Here is a 19,783-nt window from a genome sequence, read left to right as displayed (position 1 = left end):
GAATACAAATGCAGGTTACAATTTTCAGATTTTTATTTTGAAAACATTCTGAACCGTGAATCATTTTCTTTCCACTTCAAAATTATATGCTTTTTTTGCATTTATCTATCATATAAAATGGTTATAAAATACCATAAAGTTTGTAAAAAGATCCAATGTAAAAATGTTAAGGGGGTATGAATACTTTTTCAAGGCATTTTACAAACGTGTACTTGTTGGTGGATAAATATAAGAGATTTCTTTTTCCAGGCTTCCTGTTAGTCATTAATTAGTGATTAATAATATCCTTCTGTCCCAGAGTCCCCATCCTGGGGGTGCTCCCACGGTCGCAGCTGCATCTTTGTCTGAGAATGGACACTGCGTCTGACCTCCCTCCATCCTGCAGCGCAGACGCCTCAGCGAAGGTCGCAGGAGACTCCTCCTCGTTGGACAAAGTTGCACAAAGCCCCTCCGAACGAACTGACGGCGTGTCCGAACTTTCCCGTCTCGCCTCAATGCACATCGACGGCTCGGACGACGGCGGGCTGGACAACTGCGTGGAGCATGACATCACACAGGGGGTGGACTGTATCAACGATGCGGACCGCGAGCAGGATTCTTCCCATAAACTTACGGACAATCCCGACTCCTCGCAGCAGAACGGGAAGATTCCCAACCGGGACAGTGGCATCGACAGCCCATCGTGTGCCACCGAAGGGGAGGCGTTCCCCAACGAGGACGCCATCGACGAGGAGGATCATTACGACAGCGTCACCGAAACAGAAAGCGTTTCCTGCTGTGTTACGCTGGACAATAAGAGGGACTCGACGCAGGACGAGGACAGTGACTTGGACGAGGGGAGCAGTGGAGAGATTCCATCTCTCAATGACACACATACTGGGTATCTGACAGATTCACACTCAGACACACATAAAGTGAGTACCATGCATGCCTACCTCCTGCAAAACTTTCTCCTTAATACAATTCAAAGCTTTCATCTCTGCAGTCGGTTAAATTTTTTTGTCTTGAGGTAATTTCTCTGGATTTTTCAGCAGGTAAAAAACTTCATCTCAGACACTCAGACGGCCTTTTATGTCACGGAAAAAAACAGCCCGTGTCTATTATTATCCCAGCTTGGGTGAATGGTTTCAAAGAGTTCTTATGCATGAAACCTTAGACACTCTAGTAGCCTGAGTTTAGTCGGCCCAAATGACTGACTCTTATCTAAAAGCAGCTCTTCCCATACATAAAAGGGTAAATACCTGCCAGAGAGCTGTAACAGGAGCTGGAGCGGATCGCTCGATCAAAGTCCATGGCCTGAAGTTTTCCCACAGCTGAACTAAGATTTCAGTTGGGCTATTGATTGTAAACAGCACCTGTACTTGAAGCTGTGTGCATGCATTTCCCTCTGAGACAGACTGTCCTGTAAGTACCCTGCAGTTTCTGATTTCAGAGGATCAAATGGGACCAGTCCAGACCAGTCCAGAGAGATTAAGACGTGTGCAAAGGAAACTTTTGTGCCAACACAAAATGTTTCTCTCACAGATGATTTCCGTGCATATGAAACACACCCAGATCTCGCATAAGTGTCACATGAAAGCCAGCGCGTGCGGCCGCTGCCGTCTGTCCACACCCTGAGCGTTTTAGGAGGAAAAAGGCACCGCTGCTCTTCAGCACTTCCTGATCCCGACACTGCTGTGCAGAGGAAGGGTGTTCAGACACATGTTGTTGCTGTGTGAACCTAACGTTGCAGCTGACATGTTGATGGGTGCATAATGACGGCCTTGTCACAGAGGATGTGGGTTTTTCAGTGATGCACGCTGCAGGAGGACGACTGAAAACAAGTTCTGCTGACTTTGTGTGGCCTCCACTTTCAATGAGCAATGAATGTGCTCCTTTTCGTTTTCATCAGAATAATGATCGTTGTGAGGTTAGAGGTGAATTTTGAGTTCCCTCTAAGTACCCGGGAACATCAAAATCTTACTGTGGGGCAATGTTTGTAGTTATCTGGAATAAAACTGTTGTGAAACCCACGTTGTTGCGTCAGACTCGATCCTCCGTGACTTCAGTGCGTGTTCAGCCGGCGAAGCCAGAATACATTTTATCTGTAGCCTCGTTTTATTCAAGTTTGCTCAAACATGTTTCGGTTTATTGGACTGCTTCAAAAAGTCACTGAAAAAGTCAAAAGAAAGAGGAATGATGTTTCTCAGTTTCACTGATGGAGCCAATATACACATCCTGTTAGTTTCAACTGTTAAGTTTTCAATAATCTACTGCAATACTTTCACATCCTTTTAAGAGCTGATTGGCATTTTTAGTTCAGTTTTTTTCTAAATGAACTAAAATATGCATCTTAATCATGTCCTTGTTTATTTAAAATTCAGATCAGTTTGATCTGGCGTCTAAGAAATAAGCTTCCCACTTTGGTAAAAATATCAATTTGTTAAACGTTTTGTCTCTATCCGTTTTCTTCAGTGCTCAGAGGCTCAGAAGCTCCTCAACATCGCCAAAGAGCTCCTCCACACTGAAGAGGCCTATGTGAAAAGACTGAACCTCCTCGACCAGGTAACACACCGGCCGTCTTATCTCTTTCTGGTGGTGGCTCCATATCAGCTGGATTTATACTTTCACTGTGATTTAATTCCAGTAGACTAGGTTACTGGAAGCAGTGTAAGATTAATATTGTGAATATTTCTGTGTGTATGTGAGTTTTATTTAAATGAAATACAAAAAATCAGCTTTGAGACTTGAGTGTGAACATCTTCATCCGCTCTGCATCTGCCTTGGTCATTTTGCTTTGCCGGCTTTGGTAAGCAACTTGTGTTAAAAATAAACCCAATAGATGTTCACTCATGGAAATGACTACTTCGTTATTTGCTTTATGTAGACTATTCAGCAGATTTTTTTTTTTTTTTTTGCTCCTTGGTCTGTCAGAGTTTTGTTGCATTGTGATGAAAATCTTCTGCAAGTGGCTGACTCGTCTTCCTCTTTGCTCAGCTCATGTGGTGCAGCAGATAAGCAGCTGCCCTATCGCAGAGTGGCGTTGGTTTATTTGTTTCCCGAAGGCAGAAAAGCCTCATAGTTTGCTTCCTGTTTTGTTCTAGCTACATCAATGCCCGTTTCTATGGTTGCTGTAAAGCCCACCTGTGGTTGGGGCTGGTACAGATGTGAAAGTGGATGTAGGTAATGAGGGGAGTATATCACAGGTCGTGACAAAGGGTTTGTGTGTGATTATAAATTTTGACCTTACGTCTTCCTTGCTTTAATATATTGAGATTTTAGCAACCACATCAAGCAGGTGTTCCTTTTTTTAATATAAATATATATTTAGAATGAGACATCCCACTTTCATGAAGTTCTGCTTTCGTGCATGTCGTACAGAAGCAGTTTGCATGCAAGGAGAAGTGGAATTTCACTTTTTTGAAAATATTTACATCAACTGTTAAAGAACCAAATTAGTGAATCTTTCATTTGTTGCTTCACCCATTACAGCTACCAGCACTCCTGATAAAGATGCGTTTCTCATAGTCACTCTTCAAAATGTGAAAGACAACAGAACATGCCATTCAATTAAAACAAATATGTGTCTGTCTTGTCAAGTCAGGAGACACAGTTGATTCAAATGGTCCAACTACTTCCTCAGCGAGTCATAATGTGGTGCAGATGCCTGCTAATGAACCATCATTTGCTGCAGCTGTGTTGAAACAGGAAAAAATTCAAACCTGCAGGATATTGGCCCTTCAGGACCGACTTTGGGAACCACTGATCTGGAGATTGCGCAAAGGAAAATCTTCTTTCTGTTTGCTCCAGCCTTGTAAAATGTTATAGGAGAACACTAAGTGCTTTTCCCTTGGCTAACATAGGGTTGTGCAAAATAGTAGCTGTAAATGTACCAGTGAGTGTGGCACCAGTAATTTTGTTTGAAAATTACAGGTTTGATTATTTTTAATTTTTTTAATGTTTTCAGTGTGAGTTTGTGGAACTGCGATAGAAGAGAAAGTTTACTTTTTGCTTTATTCACATTTTCTTTTTCACTAAATGTGCAGTGCAATGGGGAAAGGACTGCTGTGAAAGTTGGTTTGCAACCAACCATCGGTGGAATATAACCTCTTTTACTCACATTTCAGACTCTTCCCCTCCCCCCAAAAAAATTCACAACTGGATACTTTGTTGTATCCAGTGATTCAAAGTTGAACTTAGATCAGAAGAAAGGGCTTTTGGAATGAATTAAACAGCTGCAACAGAAGACAATATCTTGATAACTGCTCTGTGATATGGCTTAAGATCCTTAAACATGAGAAACAGACTCATTGCAGCATGCCCTCTTAATAGCTGGGTGGTTTCAAATTGAGCCTTGTCTATGGTGCAGCTATCAGTCACACTCAAACACAACGATGTTGTGCAGCCAATAAATGAGAACTTGCAGAACAGAGTGTAATGTTTCATTGTTAGCAGCTGGTATTTGAAATGATAATAATGGTTACAAGGTGGCCATTATTATCTGTGACACACCTTGTGTGTTACAGAACTTTTTTAGAGCCAATGACTCATTCTGGGTAATTAGAGAGATGTAATAATGCGTATTGGAGGTATTTTTTCAGGTTCCATTAAGGTACAACGGTCCCATCAACTTTCAGTTTTGTATGTACAAATGAAAAGCGCTGTTTATGTTCACCACGGACGTGGTACTAGAGGTTGAGAATGATGTGGCACGTGATTGCAATACAGTGACACCCAATCATTGTTTGTAATACTGCTTGCAAGCATTATTTTAAGTTGTGTTTTCTGCATGCAAACACCACTTTTTTTTTATTTGTTCAGTGTAGATTTAAAAGCGCTAAATGTAACTTTGACTTCAGACGAGCGTGTCAGCCAACGTGTTCCACTGCAGCTGCTGTTGTTGATCCCGGGAGCTGCCATATTGAATTTCAAAGTCGTGGTTAGAAAATGTGTCTGACTTTCTGAGTGACTTTTTGAGTCTGGTTTCAGGAAATCATTTCATTTGAGTTTTCCGACTTGGAAGTGCAAGTTAACAAATTCCGACTACAAATGAAACGTATTATTATTATCATCATTTATTTACAGTTTATGAGTCTTGTCTGCTTTTGCTACAGAAAATTATGAAATTGTTTTTTGTTTTTTTTTGGTAAAGGCTTTGCCTTAAAAAGTTATGGGGTTAATGTTGATTTTGGTCAACATAATCTCTCTGAAAAAGGATTATTGTCTGTTTAAATAATTTAAATGATTTCATTGTGCTGGTTTGGTGAATTTCATATACAAGTATGTAATTTATGACGTTTAGATAACTCTGAATACATACTTTCAGTCGAACAATGTCTCAACAATGACATCTTTTTCAACATCTCAGTTACTGTTTTCTACAGCCGCTTCCACAATAATAGCTTCAAGCTGTTGAGATGTGTTAAAAAGGTGTAATGTAAATTTGCATTACTTTGAATAATCTTGTTTCAGCTCTCAGAATTCAACAGATTATTTCGAACCAATCATCATGAAACATTTTCTGTTAGTGTTAATGGATCTGAACCTAAAATTTTTTTTTTATATATATGGTTTTGATTTTCACAAGGTTTTTTTTTTTTTTTTTTTTTTTTTTCTGCAGGTATTTTGCACTAAGCTCACCGAGGCTTCAATCCCTCAGGACGTCATTACAGGGATCTTCTCCAACATTTCCTCCATCTACTTATTCCACGATCAGTTCCTGCTCCCGGAGCTCAAGACAAGGATTACTGGAGAATGGTGAGGAGTCAACACACCATCACAATATTCTCAGCATGATGTTGTGGGGATGTTTTTATTCAGGAGAGAAGGACAATCTGGTCAGCGTTCACGGAGGATGAAGAAAGCTTTTCAGTGACACTTGTGTTTTTTGCTCCAGGGAATCAAACCCTCGCATTGGAGACATCCTCCAGAAACTGGCTCCTTTTATGAAGATGTACGGAGAATATGTGAAGAACTTTGACCGATCCATGGACCTGGTCAACACTTGGACCCAGAGGTCATCTCAGTTCAAGAGTGTTGTCCAGAACATACAGGTTTGTTTCTGTGGTTCAATGTGTAGCTTGATGATGATGGTTCATCCATTTCATCCTGCAGCCTTTTTTTGTTTGTTTCTACTTCATTTGTCAAAAACGTACAATGTACCAGGTTGAAAACCAGTAAAAAAGTGCCAAATGTTCAAATAAAAACCTTCAGAAATCCTGGAGAATAATTTATCAGGATCATTTTAGAAGTCCAGCCATAAAATATGGACATCAAGAAAAGGTTTAAATGAATGTCAGTAGAGTCAGGAGAAAAACTTAGTACATACTTTTCAAGGATATAAGAGGCAACATTGTAGCCAATAGATGTTCAGATACATCTTTGATTGACTATCAAGCATCACTTTCTCTATAAGTAGGAGTTTAGCTTGTTTAGCTTTAGGATACAGGTGAGTATTTCCCCAAACCAGAATGAAAAGATATCAGCAATAATCTCAAATGTGAGTTTGGAAAAGTGTTTTTTTTTTTCTCTCTCTCTCTAAGATTAGAGAACTACAGTCTCAATTTGTGCTTGATTCAACAGAAACAGGAGGTGTGTGGGAACCTGACGCTGCAGCATCACATGCTGGAGCCGGTCCAAAGGATTCCTCGCTACGAGCTCCTGCTCAAAGACTATCTGAAGAAGCTGCCCGATGAGGCTCTCGACCGCAAAGATGCAGAAAGTAAGACATGATGAAGCGAGCGCACAAACACTGCTGTCAGTCACAAACTAGTAAACTACAGACTGAAAGGAAACCCTTCAGTTTTTTTCACTTCTGGGATTTCAGTTTTGAAATCTTTAAACTTTGTATCAACATGCAAACAGGTTCTTTGTGCTCATTGGTTTATGTAACAAAGTAATAATTGACCAAACGCAGGATTCTCTATGATACAGACACAGCTTCAAGGAGCAAATTGTGGACAATTTGTCGGCTGAAAGTAAAACTGTTTTCTTACATCCTGCAAAAGCTGTGAAATAACTTGTTCTACAGGTTTAAGCTTTAGTGAAATAAAATGAAAGTACTTGAACCAGTGCAGACCTCCTTTCTGTTCAATGACAATTAACAACCAGCGTGTTAACAGCCGAGTTGTCACGCTCACAATAAGTCTCTGAAACATTCATTAATTTTGCTTGTTCGCGAGGTGGGAAAATGGCAAAATTGTGCAGTTATCAAATGGAGCCAATCAGTTTTATTGTTGCACACATCATAATTATACTCCCATAGTTAGAAAAGACCAGAAATATTTCCTCAAAGGCTAGTTACAATATTCCTGTAGCAATTTACTTTGATGACGAGACAAAAACACACTGACCAAATTAAGAAACTAAGTAGAATGAGTGTGTAGCAATAATAGGAAATACACACTTTTAAAAATCACCCCCTGGACTGACCCAAAGACAAAGGTAGAGAGCTACTGGAAGAGCACAGAGTCGAGTATTATGTTTCAAACTGCAATAAGTTATTTAACTTTTACTGTCACAGAGAAATGCATCTGACTCAGAAAAGATGTTACTTGTTGGTCTGCATCTGGGAAGATTAGCAAAATGTTCTTAAACCTGCATAAAGAACATGAAAACCTGAGAAAACAATTATGAGCTCACCTTCAGAATTTCTTTTTAAAATTGTAAAAAAAAAAAAAAAAAAAGTTCTTCAAGATTTAATGAGAAAACGTTAACATTTGATACTTTTGAGGTTTTAAATGAATAAGAACTTGAGGATTTTCAATGAAACGGTTATACTCTTTAGAGGGAGAAACACATGTGTGGCCTGAAGTTCATCTAAACTCAGCCTGTCTTAACACCTTTTACCCTTTAATGATTTGTTTGAACAGTCTTTTTTTTCCAGACTAATACCATAAAGCACTTGAATAGTTTTTTTTAACAGGACTTCACAAGGTCATCCCCATATTGGTATCTGGACATCGACCCTCAGCTGGTTGCAAAGAAACCAAACACTTTTGGTAGCCATGAGGATTCTGTCAGAAATGGCAGACCTCATTTAGTTAATCAGTTTCTTGGTCCTCATCTAACTTTTAAATACTTCCCATATTTTTTAAATAGATTGGGGTAGTTCAGAGCCTTAATTTTAGTTTGTATTATTTTTGAAAAATGTAGAGGTCGTCTTGCTTAATTCTTCTTTCCCCCTTGTGCTATGCTCCTTTGTTAATCTTGAAAGGGTCACAAGGACATTTTACTGTAGGTTGAAGGTGTCAGTGTAGAAATAGACAATTATTTGTTGGTTGTCACCCTGTCTGCATATGTTAACGTTAAAATCACTTCTCTGTGACTGTGATCTTTCACTGTCTTCCACTTTAGATAATCCTAGACTTTCATGTTTATCCCTAAACCTCCAAGCCAATTTCTTCCCATTTGTGTCACTCTGGATGTTTCTTCGGGATAAAAACCCTGATTTATCAAAACTTCTGTATCCAGAACTAAATGTATTACAAATAGTAGAAGTTACAATAAAGCACACATTACATATTGTCCATTTGCAGAGATGCTGCAGTGTATTTAACCTAATCTGATAAATTCAATCATCCCTGTCTTCATTTACTAAAACCATAGCTGTTTGTTTGGAGTCCCCTGTCCGCTCCTGCAGAAGAAGCAATTCATTCCAGTTGCTCTGGCCTCTCTCCGCAGCCTGTGTGTCTCTTCTGTTTATGTGAGGTTATGATTGATACAGCCGGCTAATGTGCTCACAGTCGTGTTACTCCTTGCTGGCTGGAAGCCTTTCTGAAGCACAATGTTTTATTAGAAATAACCATTAACCTTTTGCAAACAACACACGTCTGTTCATCTGTGTGACAAGTGGAAAAAATATTCCTCTGTTTGAATTTCAGTCACATGATCTTGCTTGCCAGTTTTGCACTTTTTAATCACTGTTCATATTTGCACTGCAGAGGCACTGGAGCTGATCTCTACTGCAGCCAACCACTCCAATGCAGCCATCAGGAAAATGGTATGGCCTTAAATTCTTTTTACACACAACCTATCTAACTATTTTCATCTGTCTGGTGTTGTCTTGGTCAACTTTATAAGAACAAGTTTCCCAATCAGACACTTGCTAGAGTTAACCCAGACAGGAAGTTGCTGCTTCCTGCCTGATGTGTCATGACTGAAGCATCATGGCCGCATGTTTTCAGCGCTTTCCTTTTATTTGCCTCTCCATAATTCCTACTTTTCACACGTCCTTCAAACAACTTACAAATGCTAGTATGAAGAGGGCAAAACTTCTGCTTTCCTACTTTTAATGTGAAACCACAAAAAAAGGGAAAACACGAGCTTGACACAGATCACCACCAGAGGGAGAGCTGAGTTTAGAGCTCCATCTGTCTTCTGACTGGAGAGTGCCTCTGCTCCTCTCATTCTCCTGCTTTCTGTTATTTCTGTTTATTTATTTATTTTTATTTTTTTCAGGAAAAGATGAACAAGCTGTTGGAGGTTTATGAGAGGCTCGGGGGAGAGGAGGACATAGTAAATCCTGCCAATGAACTCATAAAAGAAGGGCATATTAAAAAGATGTCTGCCAAAAATGGAACAGCACAAGACCGATACCTCTACTTGGTGAGAAGACTGTAATTATAGACGCGTCACGCACTTTTAATGTCAAATCTACTCAATAAACGCTTAACATCTTTTTCATTTTCAGTTCAACAATATGGTGCTATACTGCGTCCCTAAACTCAGACTGATGGGGCAGAAGTTCAGTGTCAGAGAGAGGATTGATATTGCAGGAATGGAGGTATAATCCTGTTGTATTTTTTCTGCTTGCGTTGTCATGCGTTTAATCCACATTCATTCTGCTTTGTTTATCTCAGGTCCAAGAAAATGTGAAGCAGAACCTTCCTCATACATTTGTTATAATTGGTAAACAACGTTCACTGGAGCTGCAGGCGAGGTAAAGGCAATTAAAATCGACCAATGACACACATTCATATGCATTCAGATGTGAAAGTAATTGAGTTCATATCTGTTTTGGGTATAGCAAGTATCAGATTATTATGGTGTGACAAAGTGGAGTAGAAATGCCACAGACTCACAGTATTCACATGTACACTTTAAACCAAAATGTTATATTTTTGAATATGCTTCTACATGTTTTTATTTTCATTTGTATTCATAATTTTCAAAAGTTTCTGAATTGTTGAAAGAAAACCAAAAGAAGCCATCTGCAGGAGGAGACACAGTAAACCTGCGGTCGTCAGATGAAATCCAAATTTACCTTTTTGGCTTACATGCAGAATGCTGTGTGGTGCAGGATTATGCACTTAGTGCATAATCCTGAACAAACAATCCTCATAATAAGGAATACATGGCTCTGCTTCATGATGAGTTGAAAAGATGGTGGTGGTGGTGGCAGCATCATGCTATAGGGATGTTTCTTTTCTTCAGCAGGGACATAAATGAGGACAAATACAATCCAAAAAGGTTAATAAGATAGGAAAACTACTACGAGGAAAGCTCTACTACATATTTAAACTGATCTCTTCTGTAAGATGTGCATAAAAGTGATGGCTAAAAGTGACTTATTCACATGATGAACTAATGTACTCTTGCTTACAAGTGTGTTGTCCATTTTAAATTATTTTAGGGTACAGATAATCTAGTTTTTATAATGTTTCATTTAATTTCTTTTAAGCAGTTTCACATTTCTGTAAATTTAATTTCTAGTGTCGAGAAAATTTCTTCTTTTTTTTATCTAGATATTTAATAAATATGAAATGTCTTTGCTCTACAGGACAGCAGAGGAGAAGGAAGATTGGATCCAGGCAAGAATAACACACCCACACACACTTGAGCTCACCATCTGAGTCCCTGAAGGACAGACGGCACTCTGATCATTCTATTTTATCAGGGAATGGAAATAGCATAAATCTTACTACATCATTTTTTTCAGTATTTGAGTCTTGCTGAACTATAATAAAATCCTTTTGTTGTTTTTTTTTACTTATTTATCCCATTAAAACAAGGCAGCAATGCATTCTGCTGATTTTACTAGGAGCTAATAGTTTTTAACACTGACCTTGCTGCTGGTATATAGCAATGAGTGACAAGTGGAAATTATTATATGGTTGCCTAATCAAGATTGATGATATAGTGGAAGGTAAACAAAAAGCTGCAGTAGTGGGATTGTGATGCATTCAGTCTGAGTTTATCTTCTGAGCCCAGACGGGACCTGAAGATTAGATCAGAAATGTTTATAATGCTCCAGCCTTGTGCTGCAGGTTTTCAATCTTTTTCCTGTCTGTCTCTTCTGCCCTCTCGCTCTCAGGTGATCAAGGCCACCATCGAACGGCACAAACAAAACAGCGAAACGTTCAATAAAGCTTTCAGTAGCTCCTTCTCCCGTGAAGACGACCATGTGCCGGAGTCTCCGGTGAGTGTCGATCTCCCCCTCCTCTCTTAATGACTCCATTGTGAAGTCAGAGTGAGGGTCATGATGTCCAGTGAATCATGGTAGACGAATGATCCACCAAACGATTTTGTCATAGTCTGGCCTTTGTCTGCCAGAACAGCCCTCCATCTATGGATGTGGGTAGAATCACTCAGACAAAACACTCCCAGAAAGAGGCTCTTTATTTCCAACATGTAGCGTCTGCGAGTCTCTTCTCCCAGAGATGGCTCATGACCAAATAGGGAAAGCACAAGTCAAAGTTTATACTGAACAGTTATGGATCTTCTTTGACCCACTTTGTGTTGGCCTTAGCTGGAACCAAGCCAAACACTTCCTTCAGACTCCTGAGAGGGGGGTTAGGCTGACACCTTGTGGTAGATATAGATTACTGCAGGAAGATGATCTTGCTGAGAGTTTTTCCTCTTGTCCTCAGGGTTCCAACTCTTTTATGGACTCAGATGGACTTCATGAGAGGGTAAGATGCTGTCATACTCACTTGCATTAAAACTGTTCCAATATTATTCATGTTTACTTGATTTAATAAGCTGATCTCACTTTGAACCTGCTGGTGATATTAAGAAAATAGGATAATTTTGTCTAATTTTCTGTTCAGAATTACTAAGCAGAAAATGTGTCTAGCTGATTGAGACAAACAACATTTTGTAACTCTGTCTTTGCTAACCTAAATTTGAAGAGGAAGACAAAACAAACAATCCAATTTTGCTTCCTCTTACCTTGTTGCGACACCTTAACACACCTTCCTGTTGTCTTTTTTGTCATTATTATTTTTAGAAGAGCTCTAAGAAGAAGGAAAAAGAGAAGCAGACATGCAGAGGCTGCCATGAGAGCTTCAATTTCACAAAGCGCAAGCATCACTGCAAATCCTGTGGAGTGGTAGGTTCAGAGGAAGCCATTTCATTCTGAGGGATAAGGAAAGGGAATGATGGAAAAGAAAGAGTTGGAGCAAGTGGAAAATATAACCTAGACAGTCAATGTGCTGGGTTTTTTCCCCTCTGTGTCTGTCTGCAGCCCATCTGTGCAAAATGTTCAAAGACCTTGGACAACAAAACGAGCCGAGTGTGTCCCGAATGTTTCGAAGCCAGTCTCAGCGTTGAAATGATGTGTGGAGGTGAACAGAAGAGAAAAGCTGCACCTGAGGTAAAATAGCACTAAAAGTTGGCGTACTTATAATGACAGAAGTGCATAATTGTAACAGGAAAGGAAAAACACACACGATTTCCGAAGAAAAAATTATTATCAAAAATAAATCAGAGGAATGTTGGATGTGTTTTTATTACACCTCCTATAATTGGTGAAATATAAAACTATATTGTCTTCAGAAGTCTTCTAATGAGTGAAGTATAAGTACCGCTGTTCTGTTTGGGTCTGAGAAGTTTGTTAGAGAACAATAGTGAAGAAAATACATTGTGAAGATCAAAGAACATGGCAGACAGTTCAGGAAGAAAGTCGAGTTGTAAAACATGCATTAACATCCAAGGGAGAAAAGTTCTATCGTCTAAAAATAGAAAGCATACAGCACTTCTGCAAACTTACCAGGGCACGGCTGTCCACATAAACCACACAATCAGAGAATAGCCAGGAGGCCCATGGTAACTGGAGGAGCTGCAGAGATTGACAGCTCAGGTGGAAGACAGAACAACTTGTAGTTTTGCTTTCTGCAAATTTGACTGTAATGGAGGAGAAGCAAGAAGACAAACCATAAAAAGTCAAGTGCTCAACAGGCAAAACCATGGAAGAACATATTGTTATGGTCGTGGCAACATTATGCTATGGGAAGACCTTTGTCTTGCAACAGGTTTTACAAAGCTTTGAATCAGAGAGGCCAAATACAAACACTAATCACATCCCCTATTTTCATTAAAAAAAAATAAAAAATACATGAAAACCACATAACATTATCCTTCATTGCCATAATTAAGCTTTCCTTTGTCTGTCCTACAAAATCCAGATAAAATATATTACTGTTTCTGGTTGGAAAGTGACTATATGTTAAAAAGTCCAGATGACAAGTCCATGTCAAGCAGTATGGACTTAAGCTGCTGTCTTTGCATCAGTTTGGCCCGGAAAATAACAGTGATGTCTCTTGCATGAAATATTGGGATTAAAATAAAATTGCATGACCTCATAAGTTGACTGTTTTCACACAATGCACTAAAGTACACTTTGTACATATAATGATGACCCATATTCTCTCTAGAAGATAAGATAAACTCTCTATGATGTCTAGTAATTATGCTAATACGATCTCAGCTATAGATTGGCTCAGTCACCTCTGCTGACATGACAGTCTGGCAGCTTCAGGTAGCTTACCTGACCGCCTGTCTTGTCTTTCAGTCTTCTTTATGTTCACTCTACACCTAAAACAAGCCACTGACTGCAAAGTTTACTGAAGGAGGTTACTGGAGTCGTCACACCTTTGTGTTTCTGATTCATTTCATGTGTTTAAATGACTAGACTGAAAGCTTTACAAGAACAACCCTGTAGAGAGACATTTTCGCCACAAGGGGGAGCTGTAGGTTACAAGAGATTTAGAAAAGGACCACAGAAGCGTAAGCTCCTTTCCCTGAACAAATCCCATTGTGTCCTACATTGTCGTTACATAAGATTGGAGGATCTGTCCTCTCCTTTACTCATCACATTTAAATCCCCGTCAATATTACACAGATACATTTGAATCACAAACTCGTTTAAATAAATTGTGTCTGTGATGCTGAAAGCTTCTATTAACCTTAGGTTTTGTTGTTTCTTTTGTTTAGAGACAGTTATCTCTGACAGGAGACAGCTGCCTGCTGTGCGGCTACCTCCAGGTCCAGGAGAAGGGGAAGAGTTGGACAAAGACGTGGGTGGCTCTAACAAAGACTGAGCCAATGGTGCTGTACCTGCAAAGCAGTGGACAGGTAAAATATGTTCACTCTCTGCAGAAAGGTTTTCAAATAGCTATATTCAGATTTAGACTTTCTCCTTAATCCTGATAAAGATGGGGAAAATTTCTAGAAACTCGCAAGTTTCATTAATTCAACAAAATAAACCTCAAGAATAGAAACTGAAGTTTCTGGACTTCGTTCTCCAAGATGAGACAGGACAGCCTGAATTAAAGAAACAGTGATAGAGTCAGTGGACACGCATATCCCTCACTGCAAAAAGTGACAGCTTCAATCTGGGGAGATATCAAGATGAGATAAAGCACCTGGCAGTATCTCCATATCTCTACTTTAAAGCACTCAATTTTCTCCTCCAAGATATCAAAGCTTGCCCCAATGGACTGGGTTTCATTTGGGTGAGGGAGACTCATTAGAGCAGTGTTTCCCAACCCTCGTCCTCTGGTTGTTTTTTACATTTTGGATGTTTCTCTGCTTTCATCCACACGATTCAGATGATCGGCAGGTCAACAAAAACCTGTTGATCAGCAGTTCAAATCAAGTGTGCCTGAGGCAGAAAAATATCTAAAACAGTGTGCCTCAGGGACCAGATTTGTGGAACATGGAATAACGTCCCTGCAGCCCTGACCTCCGCCCTGCTGGATGTTTGTAGGAGCAGCATGGTTGTGCTGTTCATGACATGTAGACTGACATGCAACAAATACTGGTTGAACAATGTGATGCCATCCCACAAGAGTGTGTGGCTGAGCTAATAACCAGCCTGAGGAGAAGGTGCCAGCCTGTTGTGGCTGTGTACCTGTGTCCCATACATCACTGTGGATGCTGTTTGTTAAGTAAGTAAGTGGTTAAGTAGTCAATATGTCTTGTTTCTACAAGTTTTAATTATCCAATCCATTAAATATCAAGTGAGAGCCAACAAGCACTTTGGCTCAACACACAGATGCACACTCAACTCTGCTCCGCACAGATGCATTTTCCTTACAAATGTGGCTCAATTTAAAAGAAAATGAGCAGCTTTACCTACAGTAGACAATCAAATACTTAAAAACCAGCATTATAACAAAAAATCAATTTCTTACCACAAATTCAAAATGATTTATTGTTGGTTTAAAGCCTTCTTTTAGCAGTTATGGGGTATAAGTATAAAACTTTAAGAAAAGCTGAGAAATTGTTCATCTTTCCTTGCTTTAGGACAATCTCTCGCTAAAAAAATAGTTTCAACAATTTTGGGGGGTTTTCACACCTTTTTCTGAAGTGCCTGTTGCCAATGCTGTGGAAACATGATGAAATTTCAAGTTAATTTATTCAGAATGAAAAATCATTGATGATAATGATTGGAGTGACTCTATTTCCTCACTCCAAAGTACATTGTCAGTATGTGTAACTGTTTTTATTAAACGTTCATCACATGCAAATTATGAGATCTAGTTTTCATTTAGATGGAATAAAAGAGTAACAGCTACTAAACATGCAACATCTACCACAGAGAACTGAAACAATCTTGCAATGTTTAATCATTAACATCCTTGCAGAAGTCATCTTATGCAGTAAATGTGATCAGTTCAAACATTTAATTCCTAAAATATTCAACCAATATAAATTCAGTCAGTTGTTGGTGTTTTTGAGCTGATTTCAAGATGTTTTAGCATCAGTTAAGTGTCTTTTTTTTCCGTCCTACCTCACTAGGACTTGGATAAAATTCTAGGTTTTTGGTTGTTTGAATAAAAATATAATGGTCACCGTTTCATCTGAGCTGTGAAGATATTCAGATTCAGAGCTTATCTGTTCAAAACAGAGCTTTTAATTCCTATATACAGGATATATAAGAGAGTAGAGCAGGGATTAAACAACTGGATTGGAACGGCAGTATCATTTAGCGGGAAAGCACTGCTCCCTATGCTTAGCAAAGATCCTGCACACACAGAACCAAACAACGCTGGCTATACTCTCAACAGAGTATAGCCAGCTGTACTCTGCATCTTAGCAACCAGGGTTTCCCATTACAGACAGTAATTATTAGTCTGTATGCATGATTCAACATTACAACATATTGTAATGTTGACATCTTTTTTGTTTCATTTACAACAGAATGCACGGAAGGGAGAAGCCTCCCTGCATTTCATTTCTAAGATTAATGTCCCACTCCCACAGCTGGAAGCTGCCATCACAAAGATTAGGATTAATAGAAGATGGATGGGCATTTCCTGAATCAACAGAAAAAAGGAGGGGATGGGAGAGAGCTGTGCATCTCTCGTGAAATACATGTGCACCTCGATGAATTAAAATATCCTCAAAGAATATCTGCTGTTAAAAACACACACACACACACACACACATATATATATATATTCCTTTATTCATTTTTTTTCTTTTCTTTTAGACTTCCTTGTCCTTTTCTACTTGTTTTTTTTCTGTAAAGGAAGGAAAGAACCCCTCTTCCAGTGTCCCAAAACGTAACAAAAAAAGTAAGAGAAAAAAGTTCAACAGAAAGGTGGACCTGGTGAGCCGGTCCAAAGAAACAAAAAGGTACAGCAGGGGGCCAACCCTATACAGGGCCGTCGAAGCCCCTGCTAGTACCAGACTAAAGAAAATAGGAAAAAATAATATAGGCTATTAACACAAAATGACCGAAAACAGGACAACCGGACTCACCAGGCCAAAACAAACCAAAAAATCCCCATGGCAGGCAGGAGGCGTCACATGGGTCCAAAGGCCGACAAAGTTGGAGGAGCCTCCTCTGGGCGCATCCCTCTTGGAGGTGGAGATGGAGGTGGATGAGCGAGCTAGAGAGAGAGCGGCTGGGCGGGGGCAACCATTACAACCCAGCCTATATATAGGCCGTCCTCGCCCACCAATTAAAGCCAAACTAATTACAAAAAGAATCACTACACTGAAAATATATTAAACACAAAACCACTCAACTTAAATCAATACAAAATTATTTAAGAAAATAAAAATAATTAGAGAGTGCCCAAAGAACATAACTATATATATATATATTTTTTATCTAAAAGGTAGTTGCTAAAAACTGGAGGTCCAATAATTTTCTGTATCCAAGCATATAGTTGAAAAGCTACGTAGAAGAAAAAAACATGAGAAATTGACCATAAGCAACTGGAATAACTGCAGATTTCAGTATTATTGTGAAGGAAATACACTTCATAATGCACAGACTTATAGACCATGTGTATATTTTAATCTATATTAGTTTCATTGTTTGAATGAAATAAAGTAAACTTTTTAATAACATTTTTAATTTATTGAGATGTAAAAGTACGGTATATGCAAGCTGTAACTCGTAGAAGTTGTCAAATGTTCTTTATTTCTTTGAGTCAAAAACTTCACCTTTACCTTAAAAACAAATTTTCCACTGTTTTGCAGGACTTGAAAGGGTCGCGGGCTGTCCCTCTGCCCGGCTTCGAGGTGAGTATGGTCCCATCGGCCACAGCTGACAAACCAGAAGTCAAAAACGTGTTCAAGCTCAGCCACTCCCAGCAAACCTTCCTCCTAAGTGCTCAAGATGCAGAACTTCAGGCCAAATGGGTGGAAGTCCTCTCCAAAGCTTCCCGCGGCGAAGCGCCTGCTGAGGCATCGATGAGCCTGACTGAACACAGGAAGAGCCAGTAACAGCCACTCTGAAACAGCCGGACTCTCTCCCTCTCCCTCTCCTGTGTATGAAGCACACATTACTTGAATTCACTTTACCTTGGCACTTTTGTTTTCCCTCCTCTTCGAACGGACCACTCAATAGTTCTGACTCGTTAACCTCTCGACCACACAGCTACTTCTTTTTCTCCGTCTTCGTGTTTCCTTGAAAACACACAAACCGATACTCCGATGCCACTGGTCATGTTTAATTTTTCAGTGTTTTGAACAACTGGATCTCTGAAGAACATTTATTTGTAATATAACTGAAGGAAAATCCAGTTTTTAGATGAAGTTCTTGTACATTATTCCAAGGTGTCATGAAGCATTAACTCTTAGGTGTGTCTTTGCATTAGGGTGCATGTGTGTGTGTGTGTGTGTGTGTGTGTGTGTGTGTGTGGGGGGGGGGGTGTGGGTGTGTGTGTGTGTGTGTGTGTGTGTGTGTGTGAGTGTTTCTGAGCGTTTGAATCCCTTCCGATGTTAAACTAAGTATTGAATGCTTGTGTAAGAAACCCCCTCTGTGGCTTTCACTCCTTTTGAGAGCACAGTGTTGGTTCTGTGGGTCTTGTACAGTGTGAGTACTATAATGTGATGTAAGGAAACAAAGTAAAAATGACATTTAACTTAAAAAAAACAACAAAAAAAACATGCATTTGTGGCTGGCCACCTGATGTTTCCACTTTTAGCCCCCATCCCTCTGACCCCATCCTGTTTTTTTTTTTGTGGTACTTTGGTACTGATTCCCTCTCTGTCATTGTCACTGGAGCCTGAGACGTCTGATCCGAGTGTGATTTCCACTCATGTTATGTTGTGCGATAGATCTCGATCACATGGCTTCACTTCAGGGTCAGCCTTAATATCTCCACTTGCACACAGACAAAGAAATCCCAGTCTGTGCAGTTCAGTCTTTCACTGACTCTCCCTTTTAGTGATGTGATGGAAACCAAGTACTGTACTGTAAAAAAAAAGAAAAAGTTTATTCTGCCTTTCCCCTGCGTCCCTTCCCCCTATAAGCACCAGCCTTTAAATAAAAGTAGCAAATAAAGTCATCCTTCAGTCTCCTTTTGCATGTAAACTAACTCATATTTATATGTTGTGCTATAAAAATCTTCGCCTTGTCCCTCTTTTTATGCTTCACAGCTTATTCCAGTTTTTTCTGTATGTAAGCAAAATCGTCACTGTTTTTGAACGATTGTGCTGTGAAAAAAGAAAGGAGTTGCGCATATCATCAATAAACAAGCATGACTCGTTTGAGGCCATGCTGTCCAGTAAGAACGTGTCTCTAGTTTCTCTTCATGAAATAAAAACGCATGTATATGCAGCACCTCTTGGGTAGAACAATGCAAGCACATGACTCAAAAGTGGACGTAAATAAAGCCTGCTTTATAGTTTCATATCACCTCTGAGTTTTTGCAGAAGCATCTTTCACTTCAATTACAGCGGCAAACCTAAGGGGTCTCTGCCAGCCTATGAATAGATAAAGTAACTTATGTTTTACTGTGCTTTTAGTAGCCTGGATAGTAAAAGAGGCCCACACTATAGTAGAACCTACACTGTTTTTTTTTTTTACCTATTTTATTTTAATGTCATTTACTGAACACAGAAATACATTTTCCCAGTTGTTTTTGTTCCTCTGTTCTACTTTTGGTTTGACCACTGACATGAGAAACTTCTCCAGGTCAGCCTGAAGCTTGTAACACAACTCCTCACGAAATGTCACAGAAATCCTTTTTTCTTGGCATCATTTGTCAAAAAGGGGATTTCTAGATCTTTTGTTGTTGCTGTTGTGTTAAATCAGACAAAATTCAATCCGTGTTTCACA

The 19,783-nt window shown here is 39.4% G+C and overlaps 1 protein-coding gene across 2 annotated transcripts in view; it reads left to right on the top strand.

Moving 5' to 3' along the window:
• Nucleotides 1-18,369, top strand: part of fgd (faciogenital dysplasia) — a 61,311-nt gene extending 42,942 nt beyond the window's left edge. For both annotated transcript variants that reach the window (XM_055046247.1, XM_055046246.1), the window contains exons 4-19: nt 299-914; nt 2,455-2,544; nt 5,600-5,736; nt 5,876-6,032; nt 6,562-6,700; nt 8,922-8,980; nt 9,439-9,585; nt 9,671-9,763; nt 9,840-9,919; nt 10,760-10,790; nt 11,294-11,398; nt 11,850-11,891; nt 12,209-12,310; nt 12,446-12,574; nt 14,194-14,334; nt 17,698-18,369. In XM_055046247.1, the coding sequence (XP_054902222.1) occupies nt 299-914; nt 2,455-2,544; nt 5,600-5,736; nt 5,876-6,032; nt 6,562-6,700; nt 8,922-8,980; nt 9,439-9,585; nt 9,671-9,763; nt 9,840-9,919; nt 10,760-10,790; nt 11,294-11,398; nt 11,850-11,891; nt 12,209-12,310; nt 12,446-12,574; nt 14,194-14,334; nt 17,698-17,943 (2,314 nt within the window). In that variant the 3' untranslated portion in view covers nt 17,944-18,369. The remainder of the gene's footprint in view (nt 1-298; nt 915-2,454; nt 2,545-5,599; nt 5,737-5,875; nt 6,033-6,561; nt 6,701-8,921; nt 8,981-9,438; nt 9,586-9,670; nt 9,764-9,839; nt 9,920-10,759; nt 10,791-11,293; nt 11,399-11,849; nt 11,892-12,208; nt 12,311-12,445; nt 12,575-14,193; nt 14,335-17,697) is intronic.
• The last annotated feature ends 1,414 nt before the right edge of the window (nt 18,370-19,783 follow it).

Source organism: Poeciliopsis prolifica, unplaced genomic scaffold (genome assembly GCF_027474105.1).
Source record: "Poeciliopsis prolifica strain line A6 unplaced genomic scaffold, Auburn_PproV2 SCAFFOLD023, whole genome shotgun sequence".
Lineage (NCBI taxonomy): Eukaryota > Metazoa > Chordata > Actinopteri > Cyprinodontiformes > Poeciliidae > Poeciliopsis > Poeciliopsis prolifica.
This window is presented reverse-complemented; position numbering and strand designations above follow the sequence as displayed.